This window comes from Narcine bancroftii, chromosome 8 (assembly GCF_036971445.1).
Source record: "Narcine bancroftii isolate sNarBan1 chromosome 8, sNarBan1.hap1, whole genome shotgun sequence".
Lineage (NCBI taxonomy): Eukaryota > Metazoa > Chordata > Chondrichthyes > Torpediniformes > Narcinidae > Narcine > Narcine bancroftii.
Window position 1 is genome coordinate 157,345,956 of NC_091476.1, and position 16,557 is coordinate 157,362,512.

Here is a 16,557-nt window from a genome sequence, read left to right on the forward strand (position 1 = left end):
CCAACTTCTGGCACTGTCTGTGTGGAGTTTGGAACGCTCTCCTTGAGGCCCTGTGCAATTCCCACAGGTGCTTCGGATTTCTCACACATCCCAAATGCTCACTGGTTGGCAAATTTATTGGCTACTGAATATGCCCCAAGTATCTGTGTGAGTGGTAAAATCTGGGAATGTGGGTCGAGGTTAGGGGGAAAACCAATGGGAAGAGCCTGAAAAGACTCCATGGGCCAAAATGGCCCTTTTTATGTTGCATGGAAATATATTTAGGAAGGTGTCACATTAATCTGCTCCCAAACTGTGTGGAGAAGGCGGTAAACTCCAGTCAGACTCACAAGGAGTGTGGTTTAGTCTGCTAAAACACTTGGACATTGAATTGGACTGCATTTATTCATTAGTGCAATTAGCCTTCAAGGACTTCATGCAACTACATCAGACTACCATCTGTTTCACTGCTTCGGAAGCTATTTCTTTCATGAATGCACACTGCTACTTCTTTTGTTACCAGAATATACATCATTTATATAGAATATCTGGAAGGTCAAATGACACCTGCTTCTTTTCCTTGATAATCTTTCTAGAGGATTAAATTAGTCAAGATTTAAACACCTCTGACTGTCTCCAACACAGCCACTTGGGGGTGCAATCTGACTGCAAGATAAATGTCAATATGAAGAAACATTGAGTAATTCCTTCCTTTTTCAAAAATGATAAAAGCACCATTAAAAAAGAGCTAAATGGCCGCCACAAGGGCTAGCGACCGGGGTTCGAATCCAGCATTGTCTGTAAGGAGTTTGTTTGTTCTCCCTGTGTCTGTGTGGGTTTCCTCTGTGTTTTCTGATTTCCTCCGACCCTTCAAAACAGACTGGGGTTCTAGGTTAATTGGGTGTAATTGGGTGGCAGAGGTTCACGAGCCGAAAAGGCCTGTTACAGGGGTGTGTCTAAATTTAATAGTTACATTAAAATTTAAGAATTCTTCAGCATCCCCCCCCCCATTAATGCAGGATTAATATTTGTGTGTGTTTGAATGAAAGTGCCCTGTACCTGTAAATGGAGACGTTTTCGATTAATTCATTACTTGTCCCATCGTGTAGAATTATTCCTCGTGGTGACACAGTCAACACCACTTTCTGAAATTTCTTCCCACTTGCTTTAGCCTAAGTGAAATAAAAGATTCACTGTAAACACAATTCCCAGATCTGGGATCAGAGAATAAATCTTTGAACAAGTTTAGATACTCCCAGCAACAGCTATTCCTGAGAACATTCCAGATTTTCTCAGCAGCAGAATTCAGCGTTTTTTTCCAAAACCAGAGGTTTCTTTAGAGGTGACCTGTACTTGATGCCGATTGTAGAAGTGAATTTTCATTTTTAGAATCCCAAGTTTTGAATCAGTTGAGCGACATAAACTGCACAAATACATTTCACATCTGTCAGCTGTACCACAAAATTTAAAAAAAACTTAGGACCAAAATATGATCCACAAATTCTTTAAAAAGTTGTGTTGTAAGTGAACACATTTAGTACATAGTGAGTGAAAAGATCAGGTGAACTTGTTTGATTGTATCTGGTGACAATATCTGGGTGGCACGTAGTGGTTAGTGCAACACTTAAAGCGCAAGTAACTGGGGTTCAAATCCGGCGCTCTCTGTAAGGAGTTTTTATGTTCACCCCGTGTCTGTGTGGGCTCTGGTTTTCTCCCACCGTTCAAAATGTGCCAGGGGTTGTAGATCAACTGGGGCAGCATGGGCTTTTGGGCAAAAAGGCCTGTTACCATGCTGCATGTTGAAATTTAACATTATTTTTGAAAAAAATTAACTATCAAACAAGTTGGTTCTTTTAAAAACAGAAGGTAGGTTAAAATAACACATTTAGCCACAGGAAACTGAACAAAACAAGTAAAAAAATCTAAAGATGCTGGAAATCTAAAATAAAACCTAACAATGCTGGAAATACTCAGAAGATCATGCTGCATCTCTATGCGAAGAGAAGCAGAGGTAAAGTTTCAACCTTGGTAAAAGACGCACAAACTGAGAACGCGATATGCAGGGATCCTGAGTATAATTGTCCTAATAATTGTAACCCATTGGTTTGTCACCTCTAAGACTTGAGAGAAACTTCTAAATTTCACATTTATAATGGAAATGGAGAATATAAGATTCCCCCACCAGTAACATTTCTTAAGTGGCCCGATTGTGTCTTTAATGGGCATGAGTTATTTGCATTAGCAATTTAAGCATTATTTGCTAATTCTGTTGTGACAAGTTATGTTATATTTTATATTGTATAGAGATATGTTTTGAAGGAGATAAATTGTGGCAGGTTTTTTAGTGTAGGTCACATACAAACACTTAAAAAAAAAGATATCATTTAAAACCTTGGAGCTCTACTCAAGCCAGACAGTCCAGGCTCTGCGTGCCTTTGCACAAACTTTTCTGAACTTATATACACATTACAAACACATGTGCTTAGAATTAGAAGAGGGCTAAGTTAGGTTAAGTAAGTTAATAGTGATAAGTTAATATCTGATCCTGTTTTCATGTTTAAAGATAATTAAAAGCAACTTTTGTTTAAGTAACCATTTGTCTTGGTGAATTTCTATTACTGCTGGGTTTTAGGGTCCTCTGGGCTCATAATACTGTACAGACAAGGACCATATCCATGGGCTTTTGTAATGTGGAGCCGATGCCATCTTGGCGCAAAGAGATCTAGCACACCTAACACCGGTCCATGTAGATACGAGCTTAGGTGTCTGAACCCAGCAAAGCTCCTCATAACCAATTAGTCAAAACACATGATGAATAAAATGTAGACCATGTCAAACATTACCATCACAACTATTCTTCGGACAGCAGCAGAAGACATGTCTTCCCCCTTTGGTTCTTCCACTAGAGTCATGCCCAGATACTTGAGATTAAATACCATGCCTTCCTGGAGTGTTTCTCTTGTATCGGTCCAATTTTCTGGCAACTCTTGAGGGAAAAAGACAAGAAAAACAAAGTGGATTAGCAAATGGAAATACAAAGCTGCTGCCAGCAAGCGGGCCCAGAGCTGGCTGCACTTTTCTGTTTAAATCAGTAGCAAAAACCTGGAAACAATGGCATTTCCTCAGGCAATGTTTTAAATTCCATTTAAAAACACCGTTCCGTTGCATTGGCAAACTGAAGTGTGGAAATAAACTTGAGCGGAGATAAAAGATAAGTGCAGTTTGCGTCCACCTGCAGTCAAAGCACACTTCCTTGAGATGCACCTGTGTTAATTTTCAGTAAGGAAGAGATGTTGTTTCTGAGTGGTGCTAACTGTGGTCTCCCCTGAGGAAGTCAAGGGTCCAGTTGCAGATAGGGGTGCAGAAATCTAGATTTTGGAGCTTGTTGACCAGTACTGAGGATATGATGGTGTTAAAAGCTGAGCTGTAGTCCGATGAAGAGTAGATGGATGTACGTGCTGCTATAGTCTATGTGATTCAGAGCTGAGTGGAGAGCCAGTGATATTGCATCTGCTGTGGAGCGATTGTGCCAGTACGTGAATTGCAGTGGGATCAGATCTTTACTTAGGAATGTACAAATTAATTCTGGCCATGACCAACCTCTCACAGCATTGCATCACAGTAGGTGGGTGCTGCTGGGCGACAGTCATTGAGGCAGTTCACTCTGCCCTTCTTTGGCACTGGGATGATTGATGCTCTTTTGAAGCAGGTGGGAACCTCTGACTGCAGAAGTAATAGATGAAAATGTTAGTGAACTCTCCAGCTAGTTGGTTGGCACAGACACTGTCCAAGGGCTCACCCTCTTATAGGACTTTCTGATGTTGGCCTCAGAGACAGATACCACAGAGTCGTTACTTTCTGCAGGAGACTCATTGCTACCACTAAGTTTTCCTTTTCAAAGTGAGCTTAAAAGGTGTTCAACTCATCGGGCAATGAAGCATCACAGTCATTTATGTAGTTCGGCCTCACCTTGTAGGATGCAATGGCCTGCAATCTCTGCCATAGCTGGTGAGTATCTGACCTTATCTCTAGCTTCCCTTGCAATTGCCTCTTTGCTGCTGAGATGGCCTTCCATTGGTCGTACCTGGTCTTCATGTAGAAATCTGGATCATCAGTCTTTCATGCCATAGGCCTTGCCCTCAACAACTTCTTGTTGGGGTACTCACTTTATGTATGCTTGGGCACACACTCATCACAGGTCATATTCATTCAAGTTTGATGATGAATCCTTTAACCTGGTCCAGTCCACCAATTCAAAGCAGTCCTGCAGGCATTCCTCCACCTCCCTCGACCATTCTTGTACCGTCTTCACAACAGGGTTGCGATCTCAGGAGTGCTAACCTTGCCACGTGCTAGTGAGGTTAGAAATAGGAGGATTATGCAGCTTAACATGTAGTTAAAGCATGGTTCAGGAGGGAGGGCTTCAAGTTTCTAGATCACTGGGCTCTCTTTCAGGGAAGGTGGGACCTGTTCCAACTGGACAGTTTGCCACACCACAGTATTATTTCCCATTTAAGCTTTGTTCTACCTTTGATATGTTTACAAAGGGGGTTCCCTTAGGGGTCAATTTCTGTTTTCCAGCATTTTCTGTGGTCTGGCAATGACCAGGTCCCAAGGTTGCCGGATTAAAGAGGTACAACCTGTACTTCTCTAGCACTCTTATCTGGTGATATTAGGTCTTCAAATTAAGGCTGATTTAAAACAGAACCAAATTTAAGATTTTCTGTGGAGTTGAACAAATGATTAAAGTTCTCAATGAAATCTACTCCAACCTCAATTTCAATTTTATTTTTACCACCAAAGAGAACAGAAACTTATGAAGTTGCAAAGTTCACCAAAAAAATTGTATTTTTCCCCTTTCCAGCTACCAAGCACTGGCATTAAAATGGTTTGGTATCCGTGCACATTAAAACTCTGATTAATCCAGTATTTGAAATCTCAGCAGTTCAGAACGCAGACCACCAGCTAGTGTTTACCATTCTCCCTTCCCATCTGCAGGTATTCTGGTTGCCAGACTCTCTTCCAACTGCCCATTAGGGGTAAAACACGAAAGTCTGCAGACATCATGGTTGAAGTAAAAACACAACGTTGGAGAAACTCACCAGTGTACTTTATGTAGCAAAGATAAAGATAAATAATCAATGTTTTGGGCTTGAGTTCTTCATCAAGGTATGGAAAAATGAAGACAGGTGTCCCAAACAAAATGGTAGGGTGGAGACGCTCAAGCCCGAAACCTTGGTTATCTTTGCTACATAATGTACTCCAACTGCCCAGTGCTCCCTTAATCCGTACTAGGTTCACTGGGACAATTATAATATGTACAGCATCAAAATAAGTGGTTTCAATAATAACCAACAATTCAGAAAATCTCCTTGTCCAGCACCACCAAAAATCCTGAGCATGTCAGATTATCAGAGCTTTACATCTAAAGACTGAGGTTTCCAGATATCAAAAACAAACAGAAATGCTCGCAGCGTCCATAGGAGGTAAAGGAATAATAGCGACATTTCAGGCCTGAGCCCTTCTTCAAGGTAGAAGCAAAAAGTAGGCAGGTGTCTGAATTAAAGACTTGACAGAGAAGTCTAGCACAACAGACAAAAGGTGTTAATTGGATATGATGATAGGAGAGATGAGTATTGATTTTGGCTCTGTGAAATGGGACGGAGGGAAAAGGGAAGAGAGAGAGACACATACACAGTACTAGAGGAAATGAGATGGGGGAAGAAGGTTGGGGGGGGGGGTTAATGGAAACTGGAGAAGTTGATGTAAATGCCATCCAGTTAGAGGGGTTGTTCCTCCAATTAGCGGGTGGTCTCAGTCTGGCAGTTCATGAGACCATGGACAGACATGTCAGCAAGGGAATGGGACAGGGAATTGAAATAAGTGACCACTCGGAGATCCACACAGAATCAAGGTACTCAACAAAACGATCTCCTAGTCTGCGACCAATCTCTTCGATGTAGAGGAGACCATAACGGGAGCACTGGATGCAGTAGATGACCCCTGCAAATTCGCACTGAAGTGTTACTTCACTTGAAAGGACTATTTAGGGGCCCCAAATGGTGGTAATATCAAATTCACTTCAGATCTCTTTATGTTCAATCCACAAGTCTCGTAAGCCTGACTCGACATTGTTTGAGGACAACAGCAGTACAAACCAAACAACAGCTGAAGAGCTCTAATTCAGTGCAGTATCTCTGCCATGGGAACCAAAGTTCAGCCAATAACACAGATTAGTTGAATAGCACGTGACAATTCAGGACAAGACCATTTCTTGGCAAATACATGTAACACAAATATACACTGGAGCCATGGGAAAGGCTCAGTGTTCTGTGCAGTATTTCTAGAACTAAATATAAACCGACATGTTTTCTCAGTAATAGAAAACTCACAAAAGGCTACCTGCCCTTTACCCCATTCTTAACATCCTTCATCAGCAATATTTCCTGCCGTAAACAGAATAAATTACTTAGGTTTTACTGGATCATTTATCTTGAAAAGAAGAATGAAAAAGAAAATAACAATATGTTACTTTGTTTTTACAGAGAGTACTTAATAACATGAAAGAACTTCCGATAGTTGTTAAAGCCCATAAATTTATTCCAAGGGTATTAGACAGCTGCTCAAAAAAACAAGTCTGATGTTAGTCAGCAGGAATGTGGGATTAAACAAGGTGGCCGCTTGGAGAAAACTATTAAGACACATTCGATGGCAAAATGGACACTTTTCATTCTTTAATGTCGTCTTGAATAAGCCTGATCTTGGAAGCTCAGGCTTGGTCAGTACTTGAAGGAGAGACTGCCTAGAACCACCTAGGTGCTGTAGGTTTCTGTGAAGGGTGCTGGACAAAGTAGCAACTCTGTCTGCCTTACGGTAGACAAAAGTTAAAGAATTTAATGTATGTTACATTCTAAATGTAGTCTTACATGACAATAATGGAACCTTTACCTTTTTTACCTTTATAATTCTGATAACAATGTTCTCTAGAGATTGAAAGTGGCCCATGTTAATTTTACTTTCCTCACAGATGCTACACACTCATTCTAACACGAGAAAGTAATTCTATCACTTTGTATGATACACCTATCTCCATTCTCTATAATAGTAACAGATCAGCAATCAATTGAGTGGTGTATTTGATCCACAATTATCACCAGAATCTTCAGTACTCCTCTACCTCAGGTTACCAGCCTACATCACAAGTTTTCTCCACAATGTCAACTCCAACGAGGAGTGCAGATTTTAGGAGGATTGACAGCTTAGGCAAGAACAGAATGATTTTAAAAACATTTGAACTTTGCAACCACAGCAATTATTTTAATTCTGGGGATTTTTCATGCAGACTAAATGTCTGCTACTGTTAATTTACTGCAGACAAGATTTTAAAATGACCTCCAAATCCTAACATAGCTATTAACTTGAAAGCTCAAGCAAACTAATATAACACTACATTTTAAACATGTAATTAGAAAAGATTTTATTCCCCACACTGAATAATATCACTTTAAACCCACAAAAAGACCACACTCTTCCACATCTTGCAACCACAACAGAAAATCAATCCAAATCCTTGAATTCACCTTTATACACCAAAACTCAAATAACATATCTGTTAAAGGGAGCATCACATCAACTTGAAGGATGATACTAATGCACAAATGCATTGAAAACCAGTTTAGTGATACAAAATATACGAAAATTATTCAGAGGTGAAGTAATGCAGAAATATTCTTTGTCCTGATTTGAACAAACTTAACAGAGCAAGGAGTCTGTCCAGCATTGAAAGAATAAAGTGCAACAAGTTGGAGATGATACAGCACAAGGTTAAAAATGCATCACAATATTGGAGGCAGAAACCCAAAATCAACAACAGCCAAAGTTTTAGCCAAAAACTATTGTGATTCTTATCACAATAAAAAAAACTAAATTGTCAAGAAATTTAACCATAAATCAAAATTGGAATCCTTAAATCCATCAGAAATTAAAGTTCTGCCATTATTTGAAATTTTATTTTGACTTAATTATTTGAATTAATATGGTCTGGAACAATTGATTTTGCAATATGCATAGCTCAACTTTACAAGTAGATGTTCTCTCTTCAGTTAAGCTGTACTCAGTGCAATTGTCTACATAGCTAAGCAGTAGGCAAAGCAGCAGGTATGGATGGAATCCCCCCAGAAGTCTGGAAGGCTGGCGGCAAAACTCTGCATGCCAAACTGCATGAGTTTTTCAAGCTTTGTTGGGACCAAGGTAAACTGCCTCAGGATCTTCGTGATGCCACCATCATCACCCTGTACAAAAACAAAGGCGAGAAATCAGACTGCTCAAACTACAGGGGAATCACGTTGCTCTCCATTGCAGGCAAAATCTTCGCTAGGATTCTACTAAATAGAATAATACCTAGTGTCGCCGAGAATATTCTCCCAGAATCACAGTGCGGCTTTCGCGCAAACAGAGGAACTACTGACATGGTCTTTGCCCTCAGACAGCTCCAAGAAAAGTGCAGAGAACAAAACAAAGGACTCTACATCACCTTTGTTGACCTCACCAAAGCCTTCGACACCGTGAGCAGGAAAGGGTTTTGGCAAATACTAGAGCGCATCAGATGTCCCCCAAAGTTCCTCAACATGATTATCCAACTGCACGAAAACCAACAAGGTCGGGTCAGATACAGCAATGAGCTCTCTGAACCCTTCTCCATTAACAATGGCGTGAAGCAAGGCTGTGTTCTCGCACCAACCCTCTTTTCAATCTTCTTCAGCATGATGCTGAACCAAGCCATGAAAGACCCCAACAATGAAGACGCTGTTTACATCCGGTACCGCACGGATGGCAGTCTCTTCAATCTGAGGCGCCTGCAAGCTCACACCAAGACACAAGAGAAACTTGTCCGTGAACTACTCTTTGCAGACGATGCCGCTTTAGTTGCCCATTCAGAGCCAGCTCTTCAGCGCTTGACGTCCTGCTTTGCGGAAACTGCCAAAATGTTTGGCCTGGAAGTCAGCCTGAAGAAAACTGAGGTCCTCCACCAGCCAGCTCCCCACCATGATTACCAGCCCCCCCATATCTCCATCGGGCACACAAAACTCATAACGGTCAACCAGTTTACCTATCTCGGCTGCACCATTTCATCAGATGCAAGGATCGACAATGAGATAGACAACAGACTCGCCAAGGCAAATAGCGCCTTTGGAAGACTACACAAAAGAGTCTGGAAAAACAACCAACTGAAAAACCTCACAAAGATAAGCGTATACAGAGCCGTTGTCATACCCACACTCCCGTTCGGCTCCGAATCATGAGTCCTCTACCGGCACCACCTACGGCTCCTAGAACGCTTCCACCAGCGTTGTCTCAGCTCCATCCTCAACATCCATTGGAGCGCTTACATCCCTAACGTCGAAGTACTCGAGATGGCAGAGGTCGACAGCATCGAGTCCACGCTGCTGAAGATCCAGCTGCGCTGGATGGGTCACGTCTCCAGAATGGAGGACCATCGCCTTCCCAAGATCGTGTTATATGGCGAGCTCTCCACTGGCCACCGTGACAGAGGTGCACCAAAGAAAAGGTACAAGGACTGCCTAAAGAAATCTCTTGGTGCCTGCCACATTGACCACCGCCAGTGGGCTGATAACGCCTCAAACCGTGCATCTTGGCGCCTCACAGTTTGGCGGGCAGCAACCTCCTTTGAAAAAGACCGCAGAGCCCACCTCACTGACAAAAGGCAAAGGAGGAAAAACCCAACACCCAACCCCAACCAACCAATTTTCCCCTGCAACCGCTGCAATCGTGTCTGCCTGTCCCGCATCGGACTTGTCAGCCACAAACGAGCCTGCAGCTGACGTGGACTTTTTACCCTCTCCATAAATCTTCGTCCGCGAAGCCAAGCCAAAGAAAGAAGAGGCATTTAAAAACTGATAAGGTTGTGGAAGACAGCACAGTCTTGTGCTAAGGGGAGGTTTAGAGCCTTTGACAATAGGTGCTTTCAAGCTACCTTGTAAAATGGGGTTAACTGGGCAATTTGCCTGGTTAGCACCCCACTCACGAGGCAGCTTGAAAGGATCCGACCCAGTCGGCAGGTTCCAAAATCAACCGGGTCCCTGCCCTACCTGGGAGGTAATCGGGGAACCCAGTTAAATTTAACTATGTCTTGTCCACCAGCAGCTTGAAAACTAAAATGGCCAACCCGGTTACTCCTGTGATGTCAGCACTTGCGCGCTGGTGTCACAGGGACACCCCAGCTGAATTGTCTGTCATGATCAGGGGGAAAGACGGGACGCTGCCACAGGAGAGGGGGCACAATTGGCGGGAGTGAGGTCGCTGACATGGGGAGAGAGGTCGCTGCTGCGGCGGGGGGGGGAGGGGGAATGCCACGATCAGTGGGGGCAGAGGGAGTCGGCTGCCTCAGGGGCAAAGGGGTTGGCTGCCGTGGGGGGGGGGGGGAGAGGTGAGGGGTTGGTTGCTGTGGGGGAAAGAGAGGAGAGGGAATGCTGCGGCGGGAAGGAGAGGAGGGGGTCGGGGGGGGTGATTGACGGCCAATGGGAGGGGGGGGGGGACTTATTGATAATTCCCCTGAATGTGTGCTACGTTGCTTACCACGTCATCGCAGAGGTGGGAACCCCTTAAATTGCCGGGTTGGTGACTCAATGGGTCAATCCCCCCGCAGCTTAAAAAGTGCTGGAAGCACCTTTGCCCCAGTAATCGCACCTGGGTCCCAGGAGGGCTACCCAGGTGCTGCAGCTTAAAAGCACCTAATGTTGCAGCATTCGGGCAGGCAGGAGTATTGAACTTTGTTCTGTACTACAAGCTAACAAATGGATCTCCAACCAAGTCTTATCCTCTGTAATACAGTTTGTGAGCTTTACTTGTTTGGACTATTTTGCATGGGCAAAAAGGAGAAGGAGTTGGGGAGGCACAGGAAGGTATCAATGTGGCAAGAAGTGACATGGTTGAGGTGGGTGACAGTGTGCAATTGGATGGGTGGCTAATAAGGACACTATTGGGACTGCTCTGTTGATTCCCAAAGCATTGCCTCACAGTAGAACAAAACACAAATAGGGGAGCATCAGAGTCATGCAACTAGGGAACTGCAATGACCATAGGTGGTTTTACGATGATTGGATTAATCAAATGGTAAAGTTACTGTGGGAAGAAGAATTTGTTGTAAACTGACCATTCTTCCTTAGAAGAATGCTCTCTGGAGCTTACCCAGGAACAGGCTACTTTCAATTTGGTCATACGTAAGGAGGTCAGATTAATAAGACTTTTTAAGAATTAACAATCCTCCAGGGAATGGTTCTCACAAAATTCAAGTTTTTTTTATTATCATCCAATTGTAAAGATGAAACAGCATTCTTCGATCATTGATGTAAAAACATGTAGGTGTGTATATAAACTTGGCACACATACTTACAAGCAATTTATTGCAGTACATAAATAGAAATAAATAAATATTGTTAAATAAATAGTAGATTCTTGGAGGGATTGTGTGAGCAGTGTATACCGGTCATTCCGCATTTTCACTGCCCCTGGGAAGAAGCTGTTTCTCAGCCAGGTAATTCTGGCTCAGAACATCCAGCGATAAGTGTAGCTGAAAGATTCTGTATGTGGGGTGGAAGGAGTACCTAATGATTTTGCAAGCCCTCTTCAGACAACGATCCCGGTAGATCATGTCAATGTGGGGGTGGGGGGGGGGGTGGGGGGAGAGGGGAGGGAGACTCCTGTGATCCTCTGTACTACTCTTATGGTCCTGTGGATTGACCTCTGATCCATTTCTCTGTAGCAACCTTACCACACTGTGAGGCAGCCGCCCAGGATATTCTTGATAAGAGCTCCTATAGGTTGTCTGGCAGGGAAAGACAGAAGAGTAGCTGAAACAGACTTAGCCCCTCTGGTTTTGTTTGTAAAGCAGTACTCTAGAACGCAATTCATTGCCACTCATTGTGAAATGTTCATCAGTTGCGATGTTAATCGACGCATTCAATAACTTCTCTATCAGCAGGGGAGCTGATAACTGCAATCAATCTTCATTTCACACAAATTAATTTTAGCCTCTGAGCTACTGAAGATTTCAAAGTTGCAGGTTTGATGCCTCATCCCATGCAATCTGCAAGAATGCAGCAACAAGAGATGAGCACTAAAGTAAAATATGGAAATGTATTTTCCTTGAAGTTAACATAACATATAACATAACAATTACAGCATGGAAACAGGCCATTAGGCCCTTCTAGTCCGCACTGAACCAAACACCCCTTTCTAGTCCCACCTCCCTGCACAATGCCCATAACCCTCCATCTTCTTCTCATCCATAGACCTGTCCAACCTTTTCTTAAATAATACAATTGACTCCGCCGCCACTATGTCTCCCGGAAGATCATTCCACACGGCTACCACTCTCTGAGTAATGAAGTTCCCCCTCATGTTACCTCTAAACCTCTGCCCCTTAATTCTTAACTCATGTCCTCTTGTTTTAAACTTTCCTCCTCTTAACGGAAATAGTCTATCCACATCCATTCTGTCTATCCCTTTCATAATCTTAAATACTTCTATCAAATCCCCTCTCAACCTTCTACGCTCCAAAGAATAAAGACCCAATCTGTCCAATCTCTCCCCATACTCCAGATGCTTAAACCCAGGCAACATTCTGGTAAACCTTCTCTGCACTCTCTCCACTCTGCAATAAAAGCACCTTTGTGTATGGCACACAAGGGAAACTAACTAACTCACCAGTGAAGAAACTAACAAAATGCATGGAGCAAAAAAAAACACTGCTGGAGGAACTCACAAGGCCCAGAACCATCAGTGGGACAAAAAGAAACGTTTCATAGAACATTACAGCACGGAACCAGACTTTCAGCCCACTATGTTGTGCAGACCTATATAAATTTACTCAACAAACTAAGACTTCCCTACCTCACTATAACCCTCTATTTTTATTCCATCCATATGCCTATTGTACCAGCTTCCATCACAACCCCTGGCAACACATTCCCGGCACCCACTACTCTTTGTGTAGAACACTTACCCCGACATCTCCCCGAGACTTTCTCGTTACTGGGGCCTGCACCAGAAACTGCAATCCCTCATAGTCGCTGCCGAACATAGGTGCTGCCTTCTTGGGCTAAGACCCCGCTGTCGAAGGATTTTAAATAAAGTATTGCCAACTCCTAGAACAGGCCGTTTAAAGCCTGTACAGAGCTTTTGGCAGTTGAACTGGGTGGCAGGAATCCATGGGGAAGTGCTGTATCTCCACTCCCCAATCTCCACGGGCCCACGCCAGCTGACAGCACCGCCATTATTTTCCTCTGGTAACCATTATGTGGTATGCATATGGCATTATAGCACAGTGATCAGACTGATAATATAAGAGATCTGGATCAGTGGTTCTCAACCTTTTTCTTTCCACTCACATCCCACTTTAAGTTATCTCTATGCCATCGGTGCTCTGTGATTAGTAAGGGATTGCTTAAGGTGGTATGCGAGTGGAAAGAAAAAGTTTGAAAACCACTGTTTCAATCGTACCTAATTGACTCATTATGTGCACGGTTTCATAACTCCAAAGGAAATGGGCCAATGACAATTTTTATCAAACAAAATATTTCAGTAACAATTGAGTCTAGAGCAGTGATTCTCAATCTTCCCTTCCCACCCACCTACTACCTTTTTATTTATTTTTTTTTTATTAAAAATTTAAAATACGAAATTTTCGGGAGGGAGGTGGCGAGGAGAGAAAGGGCGAGTCCAAGGAAGGAAGCCGTCGACACCCGCCGCCGAGCAGCTGCCCCCACATACTACCTTAAGCGATCCTTTACTAATAGCAGTGCCCCTACGGCATGAGGAATACTTAAAGTGGGATGTGAGTGAAAAGAAAAAGGCTGAGAACCTCTGGTCTAGACCATCTGTGAGAAAACAAGTTGTTAATCAAATGAGTGAGAAATATGATCAGTTTATTAATAAAAAAAGAACTGCTGCATGAGCAATATTGTCCTTTAGAGAAGGAAATGTTTTTTCACCGATGGAAATCTCCTGTTACAATCTGTATTGAGCAATGTAAACTTAAACACCCACAGTACGGTTGAATCAACTGCTCTATGAAATAGTGTAACAAGTCAAGCTGGCAAATCGAGCTACCACAACAAAATAGCTTCATTCTCTGGAAACAGCAGTTTATCCCTGAATTTTCTCAAAAGCAGGGAGGAAAGGCGACAAATATCAGACTTGCACATGGCCAAGATCAAAAGTACTCAGTCAAAATAAACTAAAGTGAAAATAGACAAGATTACTTAGCACCCTCTGCAAAAAATATACAACGAAAGCATTAACATTTTTATATCTCAAACCTCACTTGGTTCCATGTCAGAAAGGCCTGCCGCACAAACCATGTTGGGCCACCCATTGTGCCAACCATCAAGTGCCCTCAAAACTCTCATCATAGTTTCCCTCACTTCCCCATTAACCCTAATTCTCGTGCTGCCCCACCTACATTTGGGGCGCTTTCTAAGAGCCAATTAATCTAGCCACCGGCGTGTTTTTGGCACAGGGGAGTAGGTTGGAGTGCCCAGGGAAAAGATACAGAGTGGAGACACAGGAGCCCACAGATGCTGAACTCTGGAGCAAAAGCAAGAACGCCACTGGACGGCCTCAGCAGGAAATGAATGGAAAGTCTCGGCCTGAAACACTGACTGTTCTCTCCCCTCCACTGATACTGCTGGACTCAGGTCCCTTCAGCAGCTTGTTCATTTGCAAGAGAAACAGGGTAAAACATGAAAGTAGGCCTTGAAGAAGGTCTCAGGCCTGAATGTCGGCAATATATCTTTGCCTCCTATTGATCCAGTGCTCTCTGTAAGGAGCTTGCACAATCTCCCTGTGTCTGTGTGGGTTTCCTCTGGGTGCTCCGGTTCCCCCCCCCCCACCGTTGAAAATGTACTCGGGGCTGTAAGTCAATTGGGTGTAATTGGTCGGCACAGGTTCATGGGCCAGAAGAGCCTGTTACCGTGCTGTATGTATGTCTACATTTAAACGCTGAAAAGACCAGTTGAGTTCCTCCAGCATTTCAGTGTGTTTTTAAAAGAAACAGGGTCACTTGGAGAACTTGCAAACAAATAAACAGCTCCAAGGTCACTGGAGCTCACAACTACATAGGGAGCCATCCAGCTAGTCTTCTTTGGGAGGTACCTGCCCTTGGCATGTGAAAACTATACATCAAGCAATTGAAAATAATGTATAAAAATGCACATGCTTTTAATATGTACGTAAGAACATAAGAAATAGGAGCAGCAGTAGGCCATCTGGTCCATCAAGCCTGCTCTGTCATTCAATCATGATCATCTACCTGCCTTTTCCTCATATCCCTTAATTCCCCTATTCAGTAAAATTCTATCCAACCTTGTTTTAAATATATTTACTGAGGTCGCCTCCACTGCTTCAAAGGGCAGCGAATTCCACAGTTTCACCACCATCTGGGAAAAAAGTTTCTCTTCATCTCCAACCTAAATCTCTTTTTAAAAATATCTGCCTTCAAGTTTGCCCTTGAGACACAAATCCTAGAGGTAAGTCTTTAATCCTCAGATTAGAAGGACTGAAATCTAAATTATGGCCCCAAATTGAAAGACACTTCAGTGAGACCTCCTTGTAACAGGCACTGTACAGAGATCACTTCCAGCATTTTGCCGGTTGGAGTAATCTGTGCAGAACACATTCCATCTCCATATTCATTGAGGACATAAGATTCAAAGTACGGCATCAGTTCTCCAATTCACATGTTGCAATATTTGGTAACACACCATGAGCAAATAATGGGAATATGGAGGAACTAAGCATCTATGGAGAGAAATGGATTCAGGTCGGGAACCTTTTGAGAGTTTGTGTCATGCGAGTGGAGGTTTCCAATGTTGGGAGAGAGTAGTACGAGAGGGCACAACCTTAGGATTGAAGGACATTCACTTAGATCAGAGATGTGGAGGAATTTCTTCAGCCAGAGGGTGGCAAGTCTGTGGAATTCATTGCCAGGGGCAGTTGTGGAGGCCAGGTCTTTGGGTACATTTAAGGTCAAGATTGATAGGTTCTTGATTATCCAGGTCATTAGTTAAGGGGAGAAGGCCGGGTAGTGGGGCTGAGTGAGGAAATGGATCAGCTCGTAATTGAATGGCAGGGCAGACTTGATGGTCTGAAAAGCCTATTTCTGCTCCAATGTCTTACGGACTCACTCTGACAGGAGGGCAGAGATTGAGGAGTTGCCTGAGATCAGGCCCATTTTTATACTTTAGCAGGCACACAATTTGCATGCAAAAGCTTTGCTAAGCCAATGTAGTGAAACTACCCCCTGAACATTCTAGCAGGATCCATCCCAGTTCACCTGTAAGAGTTACCACAGGGACAACATCGTTTGCCAGAATTATAATTCCCAAGATCCACTGCCATTGATCACGCATCTCTACATTTGACACACCAATCGCAGCTTTCATTGGGAAGTGGGAGGACTGGTAGAGTGGCCCCTTACTCACCTTTCCAGCTGGCAATGGGAGTGAGAAACCGCCCACCATGAATGGGTTTTAATCTCCCATATGGTGCAGAGCTGGA

The 16,557-nt window shown here is 43.3% G+C and overlaps 1 protein-coding gene across 1 annotated transcript in view; it reads right to left on the reverse strand.

Annotated features, from left to right (window-relative positions):
- Nucleotides 1-16,557, reverse strand: part of ldlrap1b (low density lipoprotein receptor adaptor protein 1b) — a 49,925-nt gene that overhangs the window by 20,012 nt on the left and 13,356 nt on the right. The window contains 2 exon segments of the mRNA XM_069895621.1: nt 1,039-1,151; nt 2,823-2,965. Coding sequence (XP_069751722.1) covers nt 1,039-1,151; nt 2,823-2,965 — 256 coding nt within the window.